At 43.4% G+C, this 26,654-nt stretch overlaps 1 protein-coding gene across 1 annotated transcript in view; it reads right to left on the reverse strand.

Annotated features, from left to right (window-relative positions):
• The window catches only part of trim37 (tripartite motif containing 37), a 405,219-nt gene that overhangs the window by 107,409 nt on the left and 271,156 nt on the right, over positions 1-26,654 (reverse strand). The window contains exons 19-20 of the mRNA XM_034165414.1: positions 22,145-22,321; positions 13,020-13,322 (exon numbers count right to left, since the gene is read on the reverse strand). Of these exons, the coding sequence (XP_034021305.1) occupies positions 13,020-13,322; positions 22,145-22,321 (480 nt within the window). The remainder of the gene's footprint in view (positions 1-13,019; positions 13,323-22,144; positions 22,322-26,654) is intronic.

Below are 26,654 nucleotides of genomic sequence, written 5' to 3' on the forward strand. Positions count from 1 at the left end.
TTATTTAAGCACCTCACTTTCTCCACTCCCTGCCAGTTCATTGATTTCTTGTCCACGTTCCAGCCTTTGTTTTTTGCTCGGTATTTGCCTTGCCATTTTTGACTGTGCTTTGTTTTTTTGACCTCGCTCCTGCCTCAGCCCATGTATTGTGTCTCCTGGTATTTTGGAACTGTGCTTGTTGTTGAATATGTCTCTGCCAGACCCCTGCTTCTCAGACTGCCTTCCTGTGTACTGAACCCCAGCCTGATTTCTGAGGTAAAGCCTTTAACATATATCTCAGTATTTTGAGTCTGCATTTGTGTTCAACCTCCTTCTGTGCCATGCCTACCAAGCTCATGACAATCATTTAACTATACTTAAGACTATGTTTAAATTGAAATGGGATTTAAAATGTATAAAATATCTTGGTGTAAATCTAACTAGGAACCTTAACGACTTGTATAAAATTAATTATAATCAAATCAATCTTCATATTAAGCAGGACTTAAATAAATGGTCAACTCTTGCCTTAGATCTCAATTCAAAAATTTCAACTATAAAAACGAACATTCTCCCCCGTCTACTATAACTTTTCCAGACATTACCAGTTAAAATTCCACCAGAGCCGTTCTAATACTGTGATAAGATCATCTCTAGATTTGTCTGGAATGGTAAAAAACCAAGAACCAAATATTCAACAATACAATTGTGTAATGAACAGGGTGGAATGGCACTCTCTAATCTGAGGGACTACTACTATGCAGCTCAGCTCAGAACAGTAATTAAGTGGTATTATCAAAATTATTCTGCTAAATGGAAAGATAATGAGACAAAAGTGGAAGATTTCCCAGTTCAGACACTTCTGGGAAATAATAAACTTAAAAAAACTCTACAGCACTCACTTGATCCTATAGTATTTATGCTTGGAGATTTGGTCTGAGAAAATTAAACAGGACAAATTGGAAAAGGAAGTAAAGTTGTTGAGTTGGGTTGCATATGACAGTGGATTTACACCGGGTATACATGATCAAGGATTTAAAAACTGGGAAAAAAGGGGAATAACGGCAATATGTACTATAATTAAGGGTGGCAATCTGATCAGTTTTCAGGAATTGAAAGAGCATTACCAACTGGGAAAAGATGATTTCTTCTGCTACCTACAATTTAGGAATTATTTTTTGAAGGAAATACAAAGTCCTCGGTCATCGTATGGCTTGTTATACTGGGTGATTTAAACATACAAAGGGATACAATCCAAAGAAATCTCAGCACTGTATAAAACCTTAAGAGAAAACACGTCAACATCAACCATCTATATCAAATCTAAATAGGAGAATCAATCAATCAATCAATCAATCAATTTTTTTATATAGCGCCAAATCAGAGAAGGAGATAAAAACTGAAATAACATTGGATGAATGGAGGGATATATGTGAAACTCAGTGTACAACAACAAATTCTACACTATGGAGGGCGTTTGCGTGGAAAAACCTGACTAGATTTTGTTTATCACCCCAAAAATTAAAAGTAAACAATCTCAGGTCCATCTTCCGTGTTGGAGAATGTGTGGGAAAGGGGATTCTGGGAATGTCCAAAAAGTTAAGGTTTTTGGAATACTGTGAATTCTGTTATGGGAAAAACTACTGGGTTATAAAATACCAAGGGATTTTAAAACCATGTACCTTGGATACTCGACGGAGTTTGTCCATACTAATGACAGGTACTTGACTAAGATACTGCTGATTGCCTGTAAAAAAAGCTATAACAAGGAAGTGGTGCCAGTTGGATCCCCCTTTGCTATGACAATGGCTGACCATCACTGGAGAAATATACAATATGGAAAAAAATGACTTATATTCTCAGGCTGCAGGAGGATGTTTTTGAAGACAAATGGAGGAAATGGAACATATATGTCACCATGGAAATGACCTGAAAAACGCACATGGACAGAGGACTTACTTAATGTGTGTGTGTGTGTGTGTGTCTATATATACAGTAGTGTTCAGAATAATAGTAGTGCTGTGAGACTAAAAAGATTAATCCAGGTTTTGAGTATATTTCTTATTGTTACATGGGAAACACGGTACCAGTAGATTAAGTAGATTCTCACAAATCCAACAAGACCAAGCATTCATGATATGCACACTCTTAAGGCTATGAAATTGGGCTATTAGTAAAAAAGTAGAAAAGGGGGTGTTCACAATAATAGTAGCATCTGCTGTTGACGCTACAAACTCAAAACTATTATGTTCAAACTGCTTTTTTATCAATCATGTGAATCACTAAACTAGTATTTAGTTGTATAACTACAGTTTTTCATGATTTCTTCACATCTGCGAGGCATTAATTTTGTTAGTTTGGAACCAAGATTTTGCTGGTTTACTAGTGTGCTTGGGGTTATTGTCTTGTTGAAACACCCATTTCAAGGGCATGTCCTCTTCAGCATAAGGCAACATGACCTCTTCAAGTATTTTGACATATCCAAACTGATCCATGATACCTGGTATGTGATATATAGGCCCAACACCATAGTAGGAGAAACATGCCCATATCATGATGCTTGCACCACCATGCTTCACTGTCTTCACTGTGAACTGTGGCTTGAATTCAGAGTTTGGGGGTCGTCTCACAAACTGTCTGCAGCCCTTGGACCCAAAAAGAACAATTTTACTCTCATCAGTCCACAAAATATTCCTCCATTTCTCTTTAGGCCAGTTGATGTGTTCTTCGGCAAATTGTAACCTCTTCTGCACGTCTTTTATTTAACAGAGGGACTTTGCGGGGGATTCTTGCAAATAAATTAGCTTCACACAGGCGTCTTCTAACTGTCACAGCACTTATAGTTAACTCCAGACTGTCTTTGATCATCCTGGAGCTGATCAATGGGTGAGCCTTTGCCATTCTGGTTATTCTTCTATCCATTTGATGGTTGTTTTCTGTTTTCTTCCACGTGTCTCTGGTTTTTGTCCATTTTAAAGCATTGGAGATCATTGTGGATGAACAGCCTATAATTTTTTTGCACCTGCGTATAAGTTTTCCCCTCTCCAATCAACTTTTTAATCAAACTATGCTGTTCTTCTGAACAATGTCTTGAACCTCCCATTTTCCTCAGGCTTTCAAAGAGAAAAGCATGTTCAACAGGTGCTGGCTTCATCCTTAAATAGGGGACACCTGATTCACACCTGTTTGTTCCACAAAACTGACGAACTCACTGACTGAATGCCACACTAATATTATTGTGAACACCCCCTTTTCTACTTTTTTTTACTAACAGCCCAATTTTATAGCCTTAAGAGTGTGCATATCATGAATGCTTTGTCTTGTTGGATTTGTGTGAATCTACTGGTACCTTGTTTCCCATGTAACAATAAGAAATATACTCAAAACCTGGATTAATCTTTTTAGTCACATAGCACTACTATTATTCTGAACACTACTGCATGTATGTATGTATGTGTGTGTGTGTGTGTGTGTGTATATATATATATATATATATATATATATATATATATATATATATATATATATATATATATATATATATATATATATATATATATATATATATATATATATATATACGAGGTCTGTTATAAAAGTATCTGACCTTTTTATTTTTTGTAAAAACCTGATGGATTTGAATCACGTGTGCTTGCATGAGCAAACCTTGAACCTTCGTGTGCATGTATGAATTTTTTCATGCCTGTTGGTTGCGTCATTTGCTTGTAAGCCGCCTTTGTGTGAGGATGGGTGGAGTCTCTCGTCAGATTTTCATTGCAAGGAAAAAGACGTAACGACTGGAGCAGCGCGACTGCATCAAATTTTGCCAAAAACTGGGCGACAGCCAGGTGGAAACCATTCGGATTATTCAAACGGCTTTTGGTGACGATCCTCTGGGCGTCACACAGATTAAGGAGCGGTACAACCAGTTTAAAGACATCCGCACAACAGTGGAGAGCGCGCCTCGCTCCGGGCGGCCATCAACATGCTGAAATGACCAGATCATTTCCAAAGTGAACGCTGTGGTGATGTGGGACCGTCGTGTGACTGTCCGAGAAATTGCGGAAGAGGTGGACATCAGCACTTTTTCGGCACATTCCACTGTGACAGAAGAATTGGCCATGAAAAGAGTGGCGGAGTAAAAGCACCTTCGTGTTGAAGTCTCACAGGACATGCTGTGACATGCCCACCTCTTCCACAATTTCTCAGATAGTCACACGACTGAAAAGTCACGGAAATGCCGTATGAATCTTCCGAATGGTTTCCACCTGGCTGTCGCCCAGTTTCTGGCAAAATTTGATGCAGTGCTGCTCCAGTTGTTCCATCTTTTTCCTTGCAATGAAAATCTGATGAGAGACTCCACCCATCCTCACACAAAGGTGGCTTACAAGCAAATGACACAATCAACAGGCGTGAAAAAATTCACACATGCGCACAAAGGTTCAAGGTTTTGTTGTGAAAGTGTTGTGACACAGACCCACAACAGGGGACGTTAATGAACGGACAATGGATAAGCCAAAAAGTAACAATTTAATGTTGTGAATCGCACAACGAAGTACAGACAATAACAATATGGTGGAATGTCAATTATACACAAGGTGACGTGTGGCAGGCTCGAAGATAGAAGATGTCTGGCGAGAGAAGAGCCGGATCCCACACAGCTTCCACCACCAATGGATCTGAATAACACCGGAGCCGCCAAGCCCTGCGCCCCAGGTGGCCACTGTCTTCAGCAGTCAGACCCGGTACTGCTGGCAGAGAACAGAGACAGTACTGATGAGTGTGAGTTCGCACACTCAGTAATCCCACAGTCTGTGTTTAGTTAGGAGGGAGCACCTCCACCTCCAATCACACACTCATGCAGCTCCTGTCTAACCACTTATCTGGTTGGGGTGTGAAGCGAAGCCGTCGCTGATCACACCAAACGCCAATCCCACAGATAAGGCAACACCACAGGAAAACGGCTGCAAAAGAGTTCAGACTATTATTCAGTTTTAAGTCAGCAGAGAAGTTACCTGATTGGTAGCTGATTTCTCGGCGGGGAGGTGGAGTTGCAGTCCGGCCTTTATGGTGGTGGTGATGTGTAGTGGATGAGTGACAGCTGTCACTCCGACGCCCTCTCGTGCTTGAAGCCCGCACTTCAAGCAGGGCACCATCTTGTGGTGGTGGGCCAACAGTACCTCCTCTTCAGCGGCCGACACAACAGGTTTGCTCACGCAAGCACACGTGATTCAAATCCATCAGGTTTTTACAAAAAATATAAAGGTCTGATACTTTTATAACAGACCTTCAATCAATCAATCAATTTTATTTATATAGCGCCAAATCACAACAAACAGTTGCCCCAAGACGCTTTATATTGTAAGGCAAGGCCATACAATAATTATGTAAAACCCCAACGGTCAAAACGACCCCCTGTGAGCAAGCACTTGGCTACAGTGGGAAGGAAAAACTCCATTTTAACAGGAAGAAACCTCCAGCAGAACCAGGCTCAGGGAGGGGCAGTCTTCTGCTAGGACTGGTTGGGGCTGAGGGAGAGAACCAGGAAAAAGACATGCTGTGGAGGGGAGCAGAGATCAATCACTAATGATTAAATGCAGAGTGGTGCATACAGAGCAAAAAGAGAAAGAAACACTGGGTGCATCATGGGAACCCCCCAGCAGTCTAAGTCTATAGCAGCATAACTAAGGGATGGTTCAGGGTCACCTGATCCAGCCCTAACTATAAGCTTTAGCAAAAAGGAAAGTTTTAAGCCTAATCTTAAAAGTAGAGAGGGTGTCTGTCTCCCTGATCTGAATTGGGAGCTGGTTCCACAGGAGAGGAGCCTGAAAGCTGAAGGCTCTGCCTCCCATTCTACTCTTACAAACCCTAGGAACTACAAGTAAGCCTGCAGTCTGAGAGCGAAGCGCTCTATTGGGGTGATATGGTACTACGAGGTCCCTAAGATAAGATGGGACCTGATTATTCAAAACCTTATAAGTAAGAAGAAGAATTTTAAATTCTATTCTAGAATTAACAGGAAGCCAATGAAGAGAGGCCAATATGGGTGAGATATGCTCTCTCCTTCTAGTCCCCGTCAGTACTCTAGCTGCAGTATTTTGAATTAACTGAAGGCTTTTTAGGGAACTTTTAGGACAACCTGATAATAATGAATTACAATAGTCCAGCCTAGAGGAAATAAATGCATGAATACAGACATGTGTGTGTGTGTGTGTGCATATATATATATATATATATATATATATATATATATATATATATATATATATATATATATATATATATATATATATATATATATATATATATGTGTGTTCTCCACTCAGATTGCAATAGCCAATCACAGCTGTGAAAATTTTAATGGCTGAGAGATTTTGAAGTGATTCTGTCGCTTTAAGGACTTCCCACGGAGCGGGACGTCGCGCAGCACTCCCAGGCACTGTTGTCAGCCTGTTTCAAGCTGAAAACCTACACATTTAAGCCTCTATTGATCCAGGACGTCGTGAGAGAACAGAGACGTTTCAGAAGAAGTCAGTTTCAGCATTTTATCCGGATATTCCACTGTTAAAGGAGATTTTTTTTAATGAAAGACGTGCGGGTGGATTAGCACATCAGCTTGCAGCCGGCGCGGTGCGGCGGCACAGGAAAAACACCTCCGTGTTGATAACCATTTGTAAAATCCAGGCGGCTTTTGATGGCTTTCAGTGGAGTGAGTATCTGAGAAATTGTTTAACAGTTGGGCATGTTCCAACTTGTCCTTAAGGCTTCCAACGGAGGTGTTTTTCCTGTTGCGCCGCTCTGCGCCGGCTGCAAACCACCCGCACATCTTTCATTAAAAAAATCTCCTTTAACAGTGGAATATCAGGATAAAATGCTGAAACTGACTTCTTCTGAAACTTCTCTGTTCTCTCACGACGTCCCGGGTCAACAGAGGCTTAAATGTGGAGGTTTTCAGCTTGAAACAGGCTGACGACAGCGCCTGGGAGTGCTGCGCGACGTCCCGCACGGTGGGAAGTCCTTAAAGCAACAGAATCACTTCAAAATCTCTCATCAGCCGTTAAAATTTTCACCGAAAACCAGCTTAATTTTTCGAACCGTGTCCACTTCGATGTGCCTCACAGGTTTTGAAAAACTTTGATCAAACAAAGCGCCAGTCTCTCAGCAACTTCTCAGACAAAGGAATTCCGACGAGGGGGCGGGACCAGTCCTTCCCAAGGCGTGCTCACAGGCAAATGACGTCACGGACAGGCGTGGAAAAACTCACGCATGCGCACGAGGGTTCAAGCTTGTCTGACGTACAAACATATGAATGAAATCCATATAGTTTTTTAAAAAAATAAAAAGGACCGTTACTTTATTGACAGACCTCGTGTATATGTGTATATATGTATGTGTGTGTGTATCTACGGAACACTCGCAACCAGCACTGTTTGATTGCTTTCCTTTTTTTTTCTTTGAGTTGCCTTGTATGTTTAGTGTTAGAAAATTAAAGTGTCAAAAAAAAAAAAGGTGAAAGAGTAACAGCGCCTCATTTATTCACGTCAGCGTTTATCAAATCAATTTTATTTATATAGCGCCAAATCACAACAAACAGTTGCCCCAAGGCGCTTTATATTGTAAGGCAAGGCCATACAATAATTACGTAAAAACCCCAACGGTCAAAACGACCCCCTGTGAGCAAGCACTTGGCAACAGTGGGAAGGAAAAACTCCCTTTTAACAGGAAGAAACCTCCAGCAGAAACAGGCTCAGGGAGGTGCAGTCTTCTGCTGGGACTGGCTGGGGCTAAGGGAGAGAACCAGGAAAAAGACATGCTGTGGAGGGGAGCAGAGATCAATCACTAATGATTAAATGCAGAGTGGTGCATACAGAGCAAAAAGAGAAAGAAACAGTGCATCATGGGAACCCCCCAGCAGTCTACGTCTATAGCAGCATAACTAAGGGATGGTTCAGGGTCACCTGATCCAGCCCTAACTATAAGCTTTAGCAAAAAGGAAAGTTTTAAGCCTAATCTTAAAAGTAGAGAGGGTGTCTGTCTCCCTGATCTGAATTGGGAGCTGGTTCCACAGGAGAGGAGCCTGAAAGCTGAAGGCTCTGCCTCCCATTCTACTCTTACAAACCCTAATAACCTCAAAACCTTATAAGAAGAATAATTTTAAATTCTATTCTAGAATTAACAGGAAGCCAATGAAGAGAGGCCAATATGGGTGAGATATGCTCTCTCCTTCTAGTCCCCGTCAGTACTCTAGCTGCAGCATTTTGAATTAACTGAAGGCTTTTCAGGGAACTTTTAGGACAACCTGATAATAATGAATTACAATAGTCCAGCCTAGAGGAAATAAATGCATGAATTAGTTTTTCAGCATCACTCTGAGACAAGACCTTTCTAATTTTAGAGATATTGCGTAAATGCAAAAAAGCAGTCCTACATATTTGTTTAATATGCACATTGAATGACATATCCTGATCAAAAATGACTCCAAGATTTCTCACAGTATTACTAGACATCAGGGTAATGCCATCCAGAGTAAGGATCTGGTTAGACACCATGTTTCTAAGATTTGTGGGGCCAAGTACAATAACTTCAGTTTTATCTGAGTTTAAAAGCAGGAAATTAGAGGTCATCCATGTCTTTATGTCTGTAAGACAATCCTGCAGTTTAGCTAATTGGTGTGTGTCCTCTGGCTTCATGGATAGATAAAGCTGGGTATCATCTGCGTAACAATGAAAATTTAAGCAATGGCGTCTAATAATACTGCCTAAGGGAAGCATGTATAAAGTGAATAAAATTGGTCCTAGCACAGAACCTTGTGGAACTCCATAATTAACCTTAGTCTGTGAAGAAGATTCCCCATTTACATGAACAAATTGTAATCTATTAGACAAATATGATTCAAACCACCGCAGTGCCTTTAATACCTATGGCATGCTCTAATCTCTAATAAAATTTTATGGTCAACGGTATCAAAAGCAGCACTGAGGTCTAACAGAACAAGCACAGAGATGAGTCCACTGTCTGAGGCCATAAGAAGATCATTTGTAACCTTCACTAATGCTGTTTCTGTACTATGATGAATTCTAAAACCTGACTGAAACTCTTCAAATAGACCATTCCTCTGCAGATGATCAGTTAGCTGTTTTACAACTACCCTTTAAAAAATTTTTGAGAGAAAAGGAAGCTTGGAGATTGGCCTATAATTAGCTAAGATAGTTGGGTCAAGTGATGGCTTTTTAAGTAATGGTTTAATTACTGCCACCTTAAAAGCCTGTAGTACATAGCCAACTAATAAAGATAGATTGATCATATTTAAGATCGAAGCATTAAATAATGGTAGAGCTTCCTTGAGCAGCCTGGTAGGAATGGGGTCTAATAGACATGTTGATGGTTTGGAGGAAGTAAGTAATGAAAATAACTCAGACAGAACAATCTGAGAGAAAGAGTCTAACCAAATACCGGCATCACTGAAAGCAGCCAAAGATAACGATACATCTTTGGGATGGTTATGAGTAATTTTTTCTCTAATAGTTAAAATTTTATTAGCAAAGAAAGTCATGAAGTCATTACTAGTTAAAGTTAAAGGAATACTCAGCTCAATAGAGCTCTGACTCTTTGTCAGCCTGGCTACAGTGCTGAAAAGAAACCTGGGGTTGTTCTTATTTTCTTCAATTAGTGATGAGTAGTAAGATGTCCTAGCTTTACGGAGGGCTTTTTTTTATAGAGCAACAGACTCTTTTTCCAGGCTAAGTGAAGATCTTCTAAATTAGAGACGCCATTTCCTCTCCAACTTACGGGTTATCTGCTTTAAGCTGCGAGTTTGTGTTATACCACGGAGTCAGGCACTTCTGATTTAAAGCTCTCTTTTTCAGAGGAGCTACAGCATCCAAAGTTGTCTTCAATGAGGATGTAAAACTACTGGCGAGATACTCTATCTCACTTACAGAGTTTAGGTAGCTACTCTGCACTGTGTTGGTATATGGCATTAGAGAACATAAAGAAGGAATCATATCCTTAAACCTAGTTACAGCGCTTTCTGAAAGACTTCTAGTGTAATGAAACTTATTCCCCACTGCTGGGTAGTCCATCAGAGTAAATGTAAATGTTATTAAGAAATGATCAGACAGAAGGGAGTTTTCAGGGAATACTGTTAAGTCTTCAATTTCCATACCATAAGTCAGAACAAGATCTAAGATATGATTAAAGTGGTGGGTGGACTCATTTACATTTTGAGCAAAGCCAACTGAGTCTAATAATAGATTAAATGCCGTGTTGAGGCTGTCATTCTCAGCATCTGTGTGGATGTTAAAATCGCCCACTATAATTATCTTATCTGAGCTAAGCACTAAGTCAGACAAAAGGTCTGAAAATTCACAGAGAACCTCACAGTAACGACCAGGTGGACGATAGATAACAACACATAAAACTGGTTTTTGGGCCTTCCAATTTGGATGGACAAGACTAAGAGTCAAGCTTTCAAATGAATTAAAGCTCTGTCTGGGTTTTTGATTAATTGATAAGCTGGAATGGAAGATTGCTGCTAATCCTCCGCCTCGGCCCATGCTACGAGCATTCTGGCAGTTAGTGTGACTCAGGGGTGTTGACTCATTTAAACTAACATATTCATCCTGCTGTAACCAAGTTTCTGTAAGGCAGAATAAATCAATATGTTGATCAATTATTATATCATTTACTAACAGGGACTTAGAAGAGAGAGACCTAATGTTTAATAGACCACATTTAACTGTTTTAGTCTGTGGTGCAGTTGAAGGGGCTATATTATTTTTTCTTTTTGAATTTTTATGCTTAAATAGATTTTTGCTGGTTATTGGTAGTCTGGGAGCAGGCACCGTCTCTACGGGGATGGGGTAATGAGGGGATGGCAGGGGGAGAGAAGCTGCAGAGAGGTGTAAGACTACAACTCTGCTTCCTGGTCCCAACCCTGGATAGTCACGGTTTGGAGGATTTAAGAAAATTGGCCAGATTTCTAGAAATGAGAGCTGCTCCATGGGATGGATGCCGTCTCTCCTAACAAGACCAGGTTTTCCCCAGAAGCTTTGCCAATGATCTATGAAGCCCACCTCGTTTTTTGGACACCACTCAGACAGCCAGCAATTCAAGGAGAACATGCGGCTAAACATGTCACTCCCGGTCCGACTGGGGAGGGGCCCAGAGAAAACTACAGAGTCCGACATTGTTTTTGCAAAGTTACACACTGATTCAATGTTAATTTTAGTGACCTCCGATTGGTGTAACCGGGTGTCATTACTGCAGACGTGAATTACAATCTTACCAAATTTACGCTTAGCCTTAGCCAGCAGTTTCAAATTTCCTTCAATGTCGGAAATGTCGGCCCCCGGAAGACAACTGACTATGGTTGCTGGTGTCGCTAACTTCACATTTCTCAAAACGGAGTCGCCAATAACCAGAGTTTGATCCTCGGCGGGTGTGTCGTCGAGTGGGGAAAAATGGTTAGAAATGTGAACGGGTTGGCGGTGTACACGGGGCTTCTGTTTAGGGCTACGCTTCCTCCTCACAGTCACCCAGTCGGCCTACTTTCCCGGCTGCTCGGGATCTGCCAGAGGGAAACTAACGGCGGCTAAGCTACCTTGGTCCGCACCGACTACAAGGGCCTGGCTAGCTGTAGAATTTTCCACGGTGCGGAGCCGAGTTGCCAATTCGCCCAGCCTGGCCTCCAAAGCTACGAATAAGCTACACTTATTACAAGTACCATTACTGCTAAAGGAGGCCGAGGAAAGGATCAGTCGACTCTTCAGTGTTCTGCACACCAAGACAAAAACAAAACTAAATTAAATTAAAAAATGTTAGATTCCTCTGTTTGGCCTCTGTGTGGAGGGGGGTACGTCCCTGACTGTCCCCTGCATGGCGATCAGCTGCTCTAACCACAAGGACAAAAGCACACAACCCCAGCGTCTGTTACCAGAATGTCTTCTGGCCTCGGACAGTGAGGCTTTACGCACTGCAGCACCTCCTGCTGGCCACCGTTACACTGACATAATGTGTGCATGTCTGACTGTGTCACATTTGACCCATCAAATAACTGCAACTAACTCCTCCCTCTAATCCCGAGTGCATCTGCCTCAGACGATTTTCTGGTAATTGCATTTTTACCTGAGACCAAAATATGTCCATCTGGTGCTGTGAAGGCCTCACATGGAACATTCTTGGGACACAGACCTTAGACAAGTTCAAAGATGGCTAACCTTGACTTATTTTAAGAGGTCAAAAGGTCACATTCTGTTTCCTACTTTTACACTATGAATCATGCAAATCTGCTTTTTTTTTGGGGGGGGGGCAGCCAATCACAGCAGAGAGGCAATGTGACATCACTGCCTGGTCTCTCTCTAGCGGCAATATCAACATGGCAGAACCCGCTCACAAACCGCTGTGTTTCTGTGTAAATTTAACATGTTTCTCATACAGTATATGAAGCTAGTGAGAAATAAACACTTGTAAAACTAAAAATGCTGCTTTTGTAACCTGAAAACACCTCTGGAATCATTTACAAGACATCTCGCGGATGTCAGCGTGCACGCGCATCACACACGGTCAAAGCTAGCTTCTACTCTTTTCAAAAGCTCACGTATGTGCATGTGCTTGCAGTTAAAAGGTACACGCTCATCGGGCTGAGGGTATTTTAGCACTGTGCTGCAACATTTTGTAGCAAAGGAACACGCAGGTCTTTGGACACTGGTCCAACATCAGCCTGTGCAGGAAACGATCAGAGGATCAGTATGTGAGGCATCACACTGAAACGGAGCAGTTCCTGCCTTCTTCTGCCTTCCCTTCATTTGGTTCCAACATTTAAATCAACTTGCAGGTACCTGAAACCGTCCTCAGAGAGGTAATCCAACACTCCCACAGCGACACTCAAGGTGCTCAACGGCACACTGACAGCAGCGTCGGGATGAATCACCTTACTCAAAGGTACTGAGTCATTTTCAGATTTGACAGAGATATTTCGTCTGTTCTTCAAAACCGCTATCACGTGGTTGCAGCTTTGGTAACTGTGTTGCCATCCTTACCTCCTGGCCTGGGCTGCGGTGCAGCCGCGCTCCCCATAAGCTCCAGCTCGCTGGGTTTGTGACAAACCAGCAACTCTGACTCAGGACTGTGAGAAGGAGCCTCGTCCAAGCTGAAGGCCCCGGACGGTCTGGACACGGCCTCTGCAGAGGTCTGAGCCTCCAGCACGTGACTCTTGACATCGGACATCTTGCTGTGGACCTCAGCCATTTGGGCTTTGAGGCGGATCAAGACCCCTGAGTCGGGAATTGACCTCCGAACTGCCTGAGGATGCCGGTCTCGTTCTTTCCTGGAATGAGGATGAGCTGGAAGACAGAAGAGAGAAAAAAACCACTGTAACATGAGCGCTGCATCTCAGTCAACAAAACCAGGATCACATGAAACGGCAACAAGAAATCGATCAGGAATGTGGCAATCACACCAACGAAGACAGGCAGTATCAGGGCCACATCAAAGAAATACATGATGGCAGGAAAACTGTTTTTATTTATTCTGCATTTTGGGAAGAATGTCAAAATATTGAGAATAAATTTAAGAGTTTGAGCTTGATCTCAGACTTTTTAGATGACCAGCATTCAAACAGGTGACCATCTGTGTGCGGTGAAGTGGTCAAAGTTCAGAACGGGTTGGAAATCATTTCTCCTTCAGCACATGAACACAATGTGGCAATACGTACATGAAAGAGATTGAGCCAAAATACTTGATTCTCAGCATTTCAACATGATTCTCAAAATATTTCAAATTGATTTTCCACATTTCAACTTTACTCTCAGAATATTTCAAATTTACCCTCCACATTTTAACTTTTTCTCAAACGGGAGTCACGTGAGGGCTACCTGGAAACTGTCTGTTGTTCTGTTAGACCTCAGTGCTGCTTTTGATACTGTTGACCATAAAATTTTATTACAGAGATTAGAGCATGCCATAGGTATTAAAGGCACTGCGCTGCGGTGGTTTGAATCATATTTGTCTAATAGATTACAATTTGTTCATGTAAATGGGGAATCTTCTTCACAGACTAAAGTTAATTATGGAGTTCCACAAGGTTCTGTGCTAGGACCAATTTTATTCACTTTATACATGCTTCCCTTAGGCAGTATTATTAGACGGTATTGCTTAAATTTTCATTGTTACGCAGATGATACCCAGCTTTATCTATCCATGAAGCCAGAGGACACACACCAATTAGCTAAACTGCAGGATTGTCTTACAGACATAAAGACATGGATGACATCTAATTTCCTGCTTTTAAACTCAGATAAAACTGAAGTTATTGTACTTGGCCCCACAAATCTTAGAAACATGGTGTCTAACCAGATCCTTACTCTGGATGGCATTGCCCTGACCTCTAGTAATACTGTGAGAAATCTTGGAGTCATTTTTGATCAGGATATGTCATTCAGAGCGCATATTAAACAAATATGTAGGACTGCTTTTTTGCATTTACGCAATATCTCTAAAATCAGAAAGGTCTTGTCTCAGAGTGATGCTGAAAAACTAATTCATGCATTTATTTCCTCTAGGCTGGACTATTGTAATTCATTATTATCAGGTTGTCCTAAAAGTTCCCTAAAAAGCCTTCAGTTAATTCAAAATGCTGCAGCTAGAGTACTGACGGGGACTAGCAGGAGAGAGCATATCTCACCCGTGTTGGCCTCTCTTCATTGGCTTCCTGTTAATTCTAGAATAGAATTTAAAATTCTTCTTCTTACTTATAAGGTTTTGAATAATCAGGTCCCATCTTATCTTAGGGACCTCGTAGTACCATATCACCCCAATAGAGCGCTTCGCTCTCAGACTGCAGGCTTACTTGTAGTTCCTAGGGTTTGTAAGAGTAGAATGGGAGGCAGAGCCTTCAGCTTTCAGGCTCCTCTCCTGTGGAACCAGCTCCCAATTCAGATCAGGGAGACAGACACCCTCTCTACTTTTAAGATTAGACCTTAAAACTTTCCTTTTTGCTAAAGCTTATAGTTAGGGCTGGATCAGGTGACCCTGAACCATCCCTTAGTTATGCTGCTATAGACTTAGACTGCTGGGGGGTTCCCATGATGCACTGTTTCTTTCTCTTTTTGCTCTGTATGCACCACTCTGCATTTAATCATTAGTGATTGATCTCTGCTCCCCTCCACAGCATGTCTTTTTCCTGGTTCTCTCCCTCAGCCCCAACCAGTCCCAGCAGAAGACTTCCCCTCCCTGAGCCTGGTTCTGCTGGAGGTTTCTTCCTGTTAAAAGGGAGTTTTTCCTTTCCACTGTAGCCAAGTGCTTGCTCACAGGGGGTCGTTTTGACCGTTGGGGTTTTACATAATTATTGTATGGCCTTGCCTTACAATATAAAGCGCCTTGGGGCAGCTGTTTGTTGTGATATGGCGCTATATAAAAAAATTGATTGATTGATTGTCTGCACCCTCGATGTGCTCTCGGCCCCCGTCGGTAAGTATTTACAACTAAATTACAAGAACTCTCTGCAAATAGCTTGTGGCTGTTACTAAGAGTTCATGATTTCACCCAGTCATCAGTGTGGCAGAAAATAAAGCGCTCGGAGTTTATGATGAATCAACTGAAATGAAGTGTGCAGACCCGTTTGAAAACTACTGCTATCATGGAAGCTGGTCCTGTCCGCCCAGACGCACATCAGAAAAACATCGAAGACCTTTTTTCAGAGATTAAGAAAACTGGGACTACTTTAAATCAAGTGGCGACCGACATATCAACAATAAAGTCGGGCACAGCAGAGCTGGAAAACGCAGTGAGCGACCTCCAGACACAAGCTGAAAGTTGCACTGCTGATGTGGAGGACAGCACTGCTAAAGTAGCTAATGGAAACTAGCAGCTAAAACAGCGAGTGGAGCAACTTTGGAACCGGGTGGAGGAGCAGGAAAATCAAAGCAGACGGAAAAACATCAGGTTAATTGGAGTGAAAGAAGGTAAAGAAGCAGGAAGCACCCTGAATGACTACGTCAGGAAGATATTACGGGATGGATTTAAACTGAGACCTGAGCTGTACGCTGGAGGAGGAAACATGGGCAGGGATTCTTTCCAACACTGACGAGTACATCAGAGAAGCCAGGAGCAAATTTATTCCGTATCAAATAATACATATTATACTCCAGCAAGACTTTATAAAATGAAGCTAACGGGAGATGATTTATGCTGGAAATGTAGGGGAGGACGTGGCACAGATGTGCACGCAATGTTTGAATGTCCCAAGGTTTTTCCTTTGTGGGAAATCATTTTGGACTATTTACGGAACTGGTTCAGCCATAAACTCCTCAGTAGTGCCACACTTAAATAAATTTAAATTCTGAATATTGAAAGCCGGCCTCTTAACCTGCGCACGTCTGATCCTAAGACGTTGGAAAGAACCACAAACTGCCACACTGGCTATCTGGAAGGTTCAAATGAGGGAAACAGCTGCATATGAAAAAATGCTGAGATTGAAGGGGGCAATACGGAGGTTGATGGAGACGTTTTAGAGGATCTGTGTGTAGAGGAAATGATGTAAATTGTGAAAGTTGGTGAAATGTCCTGCACCCACTGACTGCCTTCCCCACATTATAACCTCCAATTTTTTTGACAATTTGTGACTGACACTGCCTGTTCTATCATCTACATTTTTCTCGTTCTCTGTTGAAAGATATTATTTTAATGCTTGATAAGTATCAAAAATTAATAAATTCAAATTAAAATCATTCTCAAAATATTTCAAACTTACACTCAACATTTCAACTTTATGTTCATAATAATGTTTCACATTTATTCTTCACATGCTTATAGTCTAAGATAGCATCACGCCATGCAAGGTGGAACACCTCTAATTTGGGGAAAAAGGCTATTTCCATTCCAAACCTCTAGCCTTCTGCCTGAGGTCACACAAGTAATCATTGAACCAAGGTGAGTGAGCCTTGGGAGGGCGTGGCCTTAACAGAGGAGGCGCAATCTCATCAAGTCAAGTTTTAAGTGCTGAATTTAAGCTATCCGCAAGACCGTCCACTGATCTGAGCATTTTCCAAACTCAAAGTCAAAATATCAGGTAGTCTAGCTTCGAGTTCAATCAGAGTTTAGGGTTTAATATGTCGCCGCAGTAACAGACAAGGTTGTTGTTCCACTACACGCGGCAGCGTAAATGTAAACTTAAGAAACGAGTGATCAGAGACCACGGATGCAAGAGGCATGATGTCAATATTCGTGACAGCAAAACCATGTGCGAGAACCAGATCCAGGGTATTTCCACTAATGTGCATCGAGTCCTGAATGCATTGCCGAAATCCTAATGCATCCACAATTTTCATAAATGATTTGCAGAGGGGATCACAAGGCTTATTTATATGAACGTTAAAGTCACCAATAATCAAGATGTTATCTGCACTAGTTGACAAACTAGAGATGAACGCACCAAATTCATCTAAGAAATCAGAATATGGGCCAGGAGGCCTATATACAGTGACAAAGTAATACGGCTGATTTTTATTTTTCTGACCTTGGCAATACATAGCATCGTGGGCAGAGCGGAGAATCAGATGATCAAATGAATTATATTTGTGACACCCAACAGTTAAAAAGGTTAACCTAGATTTATAAATAAAAGTAACACCCCTGCCTTGCTTCACATCATGAGAAACATGGCAAAATGTATATGCCGGTGGGCAGGCCTCATTCAGAGGAAGGACAGCTGTAGATTTACGCCAGGTTTCACATAACCCAATCATATCTAAGTGATGATCCATAATTAGATCATTAACCAGCAATGACTTTGAGGACAGTGATCTGATGTTGATAAGACCCAGACTAAGGGTCTCAGTGGGGTCGACAGTTCCTGGTGAAGCCATGCAGAGATCCAGCCCCTCAGCAGCCGGTGACGCAGCAGGCCTCAGCGGCTGGAGGAGATCAGATGAAACGTTGCGTCTGCAGTCACGCAGCTAACAGCACCGGTGCAAAACCTCCACGGCCTGGTAAGAGGAAGCAGCAGGAAGCCTCAGTGAAGACGGGCACAGGCTGGGCCGAGTCAGTTCTGTCATGGGAGATGATGGTCCAGAGAAGACAGGACAGATCCAACAGCCCCTCACAAGCCACGAATGCTCCCACACATAAAGATAGCGTCCATCCCGGAGGAGACGAGGATCAACCCTCCAGCGAAGGCGGCCAGATAAGCTTAAACTTCACTGATGCACTGCTCCGCTCTCGGTGTTTTCTGAAATGCCTCCTCCAAAAAGGAGTGCAAGGGAAATGGAGCAGGTGCACCGGGATTTCTGCGAGCACAGGCGGCAGATCGAAGTGAGGCTTACCCAGTCTGGACCCAGATAACAACAGCAGCTCACAAAGAGCATTAATGTCCAAAAGAATCTGGCAGTTATACACGACCAGTTCTGTAGAGTCCGATTTTGTTTATTCTCTGTTTTACCAATAGCTTGTTTTGACATCATCATTTATTGTATTCACTTTTGTCTCAGCCAGTATCAGTTCTGTCCTAGTATGGTTTATTATTTGGTTTCTTGTTTTTCCCCAATTTCGACTAGTCACATTATTTCTTAATTTTGCCACTTTTGTTTGCTCACACATTATTGATTGTTTGGAACATGTCACGTTATTCACAGTTGGCTTTTCTGTCACCGGTCCTGACAGAACAATCGGGCCAGTACCAGGAGGCCAGGGACTTCACCTGCTTCCACCACGCTTACTTAAACGTTTGACTGCCTAGACCAGGCTTGGGAAGTGTTGGAAGTGAACACCTGACTTTATCGCTACGTTCCTGATTTAGAAGAGCTGGACGATTTATTCGCTGTTGAGAGGCTCGCCAGCCGATGATGAAACCGACTGGATCGACCTGGAAGAGGCTCCAAAGCATGGCAGAGTTTCTTTTCAAGATTCAGGACTTATTTTTTGAGTTCATGGGCAGTCCAGGTCAGCAGAGCAAGTGGCGCATTTTTTCTACACTGGAAATTTCATTGCACTTGTTGTAACGACAATAAATTTCTGTGTATCAACTTCTCCTTGCTGCACCTGAAACGTTCCCTGCTTTCCCTGAGTTAACCCACATTAAGACTCTGTTTAAGCAAGGTCAACTGTCTACCTGCGTCAAGGACCCAATGGACTTCCTGTCTGAAGTAGACATCATTAATGCCTATCTTGACACTCCTCGCTCCAGCACGCTGTCTGCTGAAGTGGTGGCACCGCCACGGCTGTGCACTCCTCCCACATCTGCGCCTCGGAGGACGTCCATGAGAAAGCTGACGGAGCAAATTCAGTGCGGGGAATCAGATCCACGACCGGATGATACTTCAGAGCCGGTCCCATCTCGTCAGGCTCCAGTCCCGGCTCCCTGGAAGCTCCATGCGTCTCTGTGCCAACCGCCGCACTCTCCATGCCCATGGAAACTGAAGCTCCCATGTTGTCCGACCCCTCTCCTAGTCCCCGCAGAGTCATCAGGAATAAATACGCCTCCTCAGCGCTCGACAGCAGCAGTCGAGATTACTCCTGGGTTCTCATCTGAGAACTCCTGCGCTTATGCCACAGAAACAAGCAGAACAGCTACTGACGTCACCATTCGTCCCACCTCAAGCTTCATCACCTGCACCTACGTCATTAGAGTGACCACCTGCGCCGACCTCGTGCCAGTCTCAAGCAGCACAACAGGTGATGGTGCAGGCTGAAGTGACTACGGCGTGTGTGCTGCCATGACTAGCAGCCGAGACAGCCAAAGCTTGCACCGTGCCACAGCCAGCCGGGAAGCCAACTAATTCTGAGGCCGTGCCGGCTTCTCCATGTTCTGCAGCAGCGTGCCCCATGCCTCAGGTTACAGCCAAGCCAGCGAATTCTGATGCTGCACTGGCTTCTCCACATTCTACAGCAGTGCGCCCCACACCTCCACCTGCAGCCAAGCCAGCTGATTCTGACATCACTCCACGATCATCTGCAAAAGCAACTGAGACAGTCCTGGCAAACACTGCGTCTTGGATCACAGCACTGCCAGCTGTTTCATCAATGGAACACCAGATGCCGAAGATCTCTTCATCTTATCCACCGCTCACCTGATCACCAGGGTTCCACCCATCGAGAACTGTTGCGGCCATGATCAGTGGGACTATTACTTTTTTGTTATGTTATTTCTTATCTTTGTTGCATTATTTGTCATGTACATCGGGGGAGCCTTGATGCGCCGCCTTTCTGGGCATCACGGGGCACAGGCAGGGCTCTGATGCTAAGTCAGTGCCCGTCATGTTGTTAACCTAATGTTTCAGAGTTTCATTATTTGCACTGTTTCTGGAATAAGGTAGATTTTGTACTTCATTGGTCTATTACCTGGGCTCGTAATAAGCCAGTGGGTTGGGTCAGTTGCCCAGGTAAATCATCTGCCACTCCATTTATTTTTCATAGTTTTGATGATTCTCCTCTTAGTAAGATTTCCCCGCCTGTATATGCCCTCAGCTGGCGTGTTATGCTCCCTGGGAAGTGTCAGATAGATAAACAGGTTGGAGGTTTATATCACGGCCCGGGGGGATTCTGTATACATATGCCATCCTGCTTGTGATGCTTATGTCACTGTTGGTTTTGGCCATTTTGTGTACCTTTCCCTCATACTGGGCCCATTTCAGTCAAGTTGGCTCTCCAAGTCCTCATGCGGTGAATGACTCCTCCAGGTACAGCTTTAAAGCTTTGATTTGGCCTCTGCATAGGTTTAGTTATAGGATGTTGTGTCTTCCATATGTAGCTCCACTTCTTGTGCGATCTTTCGGTCGTTAGAGCACGTCTGCCCTGTCCTTATCAAGAGGTTCTTTGTCCATAAGAGATTTCGTACCGCTAGCCTGATTCCTGATCCCTGTCCCGTCTCAGTTTCTGCTCGCTTTGCTGCTAGACCCCTGATAGCCTAGTGGTCCTCCCCCTGACTCTCCCACAGGCCGCAATGAGGGCTCCGGACCGGTCCCCTGGTGTCCGTTTGTCCCAGGACCTGCCGTTCTGTCGCCTGGTTGGTGGGCTTCCTGATTTTTGTTGCTCATTCAGATCCTTGTCTCTGGCTCCCCTTATTTTTGTTGGAGGTCCTTCCCCATACGGTCGCATGCCTCATGGGTGCTTTTTGTGGGTTTCGGTTCAATATTTTGCCACTTTTGTTTTGCTCACGCATTACCGTTTGTCTGGAACACGTCACATTATTCACAGTTAGCTTTTCTGTAACTTACTTCTCTTGCTTTGCACTGCTTTGTTTTTCACTCCTGCACTCTCTTGACTTTCTTCCCTCTTCTTTGATTCACAAAACCACACTTCTTTCCAGAACCTTCCATGCACCTGCTTCACAACACCTTGATTAGTCTGCTCCTTATTTAAGCCCTCACAGTTGGACAGCTCACTGCCCAATTGTTGACTTTGTTCACTCTCTCACCTCTCGTTCACGTCTTGTTTGTTCTCTCATATTTTTTGACCTTGCTTGTGTACTCTGACCTCTGCCATGCTGTTACCCTGAACTCAGACTGTTTCTTGACTCTGCCTTTGTTTTGCCTGCTATACTCCTCGATGCTGTGTGAACAAAGCCTGCCTGGTTTATGGACCACGTCCCAGGCTGCACCATGTCTGATACCTCTGCCTGTATGTCTGACTTCCTGTATACCAAACCCAATGCCTGGTTAACAGATAAAGCATTTTATTCACCTAAACCTACCACGCCTGTGAGTCTGCATTAGTGTCCGACGGTTTCCTGTGTCAAGCCACCACCAGTCCTGACATATTCTCAAAATAATATTTCAAATTTATTTCTATTTTGTTTTTGAAATCCAAAACTAGGCAAAAATCCTCATGTTTTTTCTTAATGTGGCCCTAATACTCCTGTGTAGCAAAGACGCCTGATAAGAGCAGGAGATTCTGCTGAATCCAGGGTATCCCTGAGATCCCCAGGCTTTTACACACACTGAGTTTTAAGATGACTAAATTATTGTTGGTTCAGCAAATAGCCAAAAGGGCTTGGACGGTTAGCTATGCTTAGTTTTTACATTACGTGGAAAGTCACAGAACCCAATGGACGGTGATCTTCTTTGACCTTTACCAAACGCTCAACATAGTCAGAAGTAGTACGTTAAATCGATGAACTTATCTCAGATGAGCAAAGAGGATGGGAGGGTCTGGGTTTGGTGTTTTTGCGAACCTTGGCTGTGGAGCATCGGGGCAGGAGGCCGTGGCTGAAGACCCCACAAAGAATCCATGCTGCTCCGCTCCTTAAGATCCAGCAGCTGAATCAGGATGACAGGATCTATGTCCAGGAGGCTGCCACCTGGCCCAGCGGCACTGCAGTGCAAGGAGCAGACACTGGAGCTGGATCCACCTGGACATCAGACAGGAGACAAAATCATGTTCCACAGAATACCTGGCTTCCAAATTTAAACCCCAGCACTTGTTCAGACGCGCTGCGGGGCCACGACAGCGCAGAGCCTCAAACGCGCTGCGGGGCCACGACAGCGCAGAGCCTCAAACGCGCTGCGGGGCCACGACAGCGCAGAGCCTCAAACGCGCTGCGGGGCCACGACAGCGCAGAGCCTCAAACGCGCTGCGGGGCCACGACAGCGCAGAGCCTCAAACGCGCTGCGGGGCCACGACAGCGCAGAGCCTCAAACGCGCTGCGGGGCCACGACAGCGCAGAGCCTCAAACGCGCTGCGGGGCCACGACAGCGCAGAGCCTCAAACGCGCTGCGGGGCCACGACAGCGCAGAGCCTCAAACGCGCTGCGGGGCCACGACAGCGCAGAGCCTCAAACGCGCTGCGGGGCCACGACAGCGCAGAGCCTCAAACGCGCTGCGGGGCCACGACAGCGCAGAGCCTCAAACGCGCTGCGTGAGCAGGTGTGACGACCCTGAAATTAAACGATGCTGTGACATTTTGTTAAACATCAAATATGGGAAGGTGTGAAGAATAAAGTGTGCAGAGTACGTCCACTTTAATAATAAAGACTCTGCTGTTTCTTATTCCTGGAAAGTTCAAACCTGAACGAATCATTTTAGTCAAACTTTAAAGTAAAACCTCTTAAATCATTCTAAAGTCAGTTTTAAGCAGAAAACGAGGCGAAAATTGGTGAGTCATTACTGATGCTCCGAGATGATCCTGCGGTGCTCTGAATGGTCCCCCTTCTTTTACGATGAAATAATGCTGAATTTATTTGTTCAGATATCTGTCACTGAGATCGATGATGACTGGAGTGCAGTTTGAAGAAGAAATGAGGTGATAATTTGAGAACTGCGGCTGATGCTTCAAAATGACGCATGCACAGTGAAGGCAGGGCGGATCAATTTTTAGGGGGGGCCATTTGGCTGGTGACACCAGCGTGCACTCGGCTCAGGCTAGTAAGAAGAATAAAAAATATGCTTTGTTCCATGCAACATAACTAGAAACAGAGCAGGCAGAGTTTTGTTTGTTTTTAGTCTGGTGCCCCCTGCAGTGACTCTCAGACTTAATTTCTGTTGAAATATTTTGGGATGTGTCCAGTGCAGACTAATGTGGTTTATATCAGCACGTATTACACTTTCTGCCATCAAATTCAATTGTCTTAATGACACATCCGTGGATGAGATCTCACATTATCCTGTAACTGGGTCCACGTCATCCATTTCTCTTTAATCCACTCGATGGCGGATGCAGCCCCTGAGCTGTTGCCAGCCATCGCCATCTTGCTTAGCGTTATTACGCGTCATCTGGCATTAGATTAAATAGAAATCTATGATGCACTGATTTAAACTTGGGTTAAAGTGATCTGAAAATGCTGTTTTGTGCAGCTTTCAGGTGCTGTGACAAGCTGACAAAGGACTATCAGCTGATTAAATAAGTAAAAAATAAATAAGAAATTGTGGAGTGAGTTTTCTATGTAATATTACTGATGTGGGGAAACGACTAGAACTGCTTAATAAAGGTCAGAAAATGATTGATTTTTTTGTGTTGATCTGTATTCTGTAAAGTAGTGACTTCAGTTTTACTGCCTGAATGCTTTGTTGTGAGAAATATTCATTTAGAGATTCAATTACACGTCTCATTTTAATAGGTCTCAGTTTATCCCTTTTTTAATTAGCTTTGGGTTTTTCTTCACATCAGGTTTTCTATCCTGAGATATTCTGTAACAGCAAATTCATAGAATGGAAATGCTTTTTCTCTCAGTTTGGGGGTCAACTTGGTCCAGAAATTATTGAATAATCTGACTTTCACCCTGGCCAGTGTGGCTGTTTCTTATTATTTATATTAATTTGATATTTTCGTGGAGAAGCACCCTGTAAAAGCAGCGCTGCAGGTGTGTTAAGACCCATCTTTAATATTATCATCTTTAATATGATGATGACAAGTTATCGCAGATCCTGAAGGAGATCAGGGAAATGCACGAGGAGAATAAAAAGCAATTTGGTGATTTGAAGCAAGACATTGCTAAAACAAACTTTAGACTGGATGAAGTGGAAAACAGAGTTGCGTCCGCGGATGACAGGGCGCAGGCGGTGGAGGACGTCATCTGTGAGTTTGTTAAAAAACAAGAGCAGCTCCAGTCAAAACTATCGATGTTAGAGGGATACTCTTCTTCTTTGTCTTTCGGCTGTTCCCGTTAGGGGTCGCCACAGCAGATCAATCGTTTCCATCTCACCCTGTCCTCTGTATCTTCCTCTGTCACACCAACCACCTGCATGTCCTCTCTCAGCACATCCATGAACCTCCTCTTTGGTCTCCCTCTTCTCCTCCTGCCTGGTGGCTCCATCCTCAGCATCCTTCTCTCTATATACCCTGGGTCCCTCCTCTGCACATGTCCAAACCATCTCAATCTCGCCTCTCTGACTTTGTCTCCAAACCGTCCCACCTGAGCTGTCCCTCACGCAGAAATAATGTAAGATTTTATGGCGTGACTGAAGGAGCGGAGGGATCAACGGCTCTATCTGTTATCACTTTTGTGGAGCAGTTGTTACAAGAGAATTTGGGTTTCCCAAGCACTAAAGATTAGCACATTGAGAGAGCACACCGAGCGTTAGCCCCTCACCCCCCTGAGGACAGCCAGCCCAGATCGATAGTCATCAGATTCCAAAGTTTTCGGATTAAAGAAGAGGTGCTCAGGGCTGCATGGCAAAAGAAAGGATTCACGTGGAAGGGCTGCAAAATCAACCTAGATAACGATTATGCACCGGAGGTCCTGGCAAGAAGGAGGGAATACGGAGAAATAAGAAGGGCGCTTAAAGCAAGTAACACAAGATTCCAAACACTGTATCCAGCTTGTCTGAAGGTCTTCCTGAAAGACGAAACGAAGATTTACAATACAGTGGAGGAGGCGGCGTCTGACCTGGCGGACAGAGGCCTGCCGGACACGAGAGTGCAGCGCTCTGTGTCCGCACTAGCGAGGTTTCAGCGTCAGGTCTGGACCACGGCACCCGCAAGGCACAAACATGGATTTAAAGAGAAGCTACAGGCATTTAGGAGAGATGACTCTGAACGTACCAACAACTGAGAGGTGAAAGGAACATTAACGGAGACGAAATACATCTATTTGGATAGAGATGGTGAAGTAACTGTTGTTGCGGAGAAGGAGGAATGACTGTAGAGGGCCCTCAATGCCAAATAGGCCAGAGAGGATATCCCTCTGAGACGAGGTCCAGATGGGTATGGACCTCAATTTTGGAAGTTGGTATGGATGTTCAAGGTACCATTGTTCTAAATATTATGTTTTCTTGTTTTTTGTTCATGGTTGCAGTAAAAAGGGTAGCTTTACAAGTTTTTTTTTTCTTGACCTTTATTATTTCATCAGACAAGAATATAATGTACAGTGGAGAACTGAAATGTATTTCGTTTAATGTGAATGGGGTATTAAATCCAATTAAGAGAACAAAAATTCTTTCTAAACTCAAAAGAGAAAAGGCTCAAATTGCTTTTCTCCAGGAAACCCATATGTCTAAACTAGAGCATGCTAAACGTCAGAGGCAGGGATTCAAACACGTGTATGCCTCATCATATAAACATGCTCATAAAAGAGGTGTTGCAACATTAATATCTAGTGGATTAACATATGAACATGTGTCAGAGACAGTAGATGGAGGCAGATTTATCAAAATTACTGGTAAATTGGAAGGTATTGAGGTCACCTTGATAAACGTATACGCTCCACCAGGGAGTGATTGGCCGTTTTACAAAAGTATTTTTGAACTCATGGCTATGGCCCAGGGACTGGTTATCTGCGGGGGAGATTTTAATTTTCGTCTGGACCCGGATCTAGACTCATCCGGGAGGAGCGCCCAGTGCACTCCTCTACTTAAAAAATTTAAAGCCTTAATGGGAGAACTTGGTGTTATAGACATATGGAGAGACATGCATCCAACAACTAGAGATTATATGCATTTTTCTAGCCCTCACTGTCTATTCAAGGATTGATTATTACTTTATTTTTTGCTCCAACCGACTGATGATAAGACTCTCAAATATTAACCACTGACTTGTCAGACCACAGCCCAATCATACTTTTAGTTGAGTTAAAAAAGAAAAAAGAGAACTCTGTGGAAACTTAATTCATATATTTTAAATGATCCCAAAACTGTGGAGAAAATTTAAAAAGACATACAGGAATACCTGGAAATTAATGATGATGGAGAAATTAAACCCACAACTTTGTGGGATGCATTAAAAGGGGTCCTGAGAGGAAAACTTATTTC

The sequence above is a fragment of the Thalassophryne amazonica genome, unplaced genomic scaffold (assembly GCF_902500255.1).
Source record: "Thalassophryne amazonica unplaced genomic scaffold, fThaAma1.1, whole genome shotgun sequence".
NCBI classification, from domain to species: domain Eukaryota; kingdom Metazoa; phylum Chordata; class Actinopteri; order Batrachoidiformes; family Batrachoididae; genus Thalassophryne; species Thalassophryne amazonica.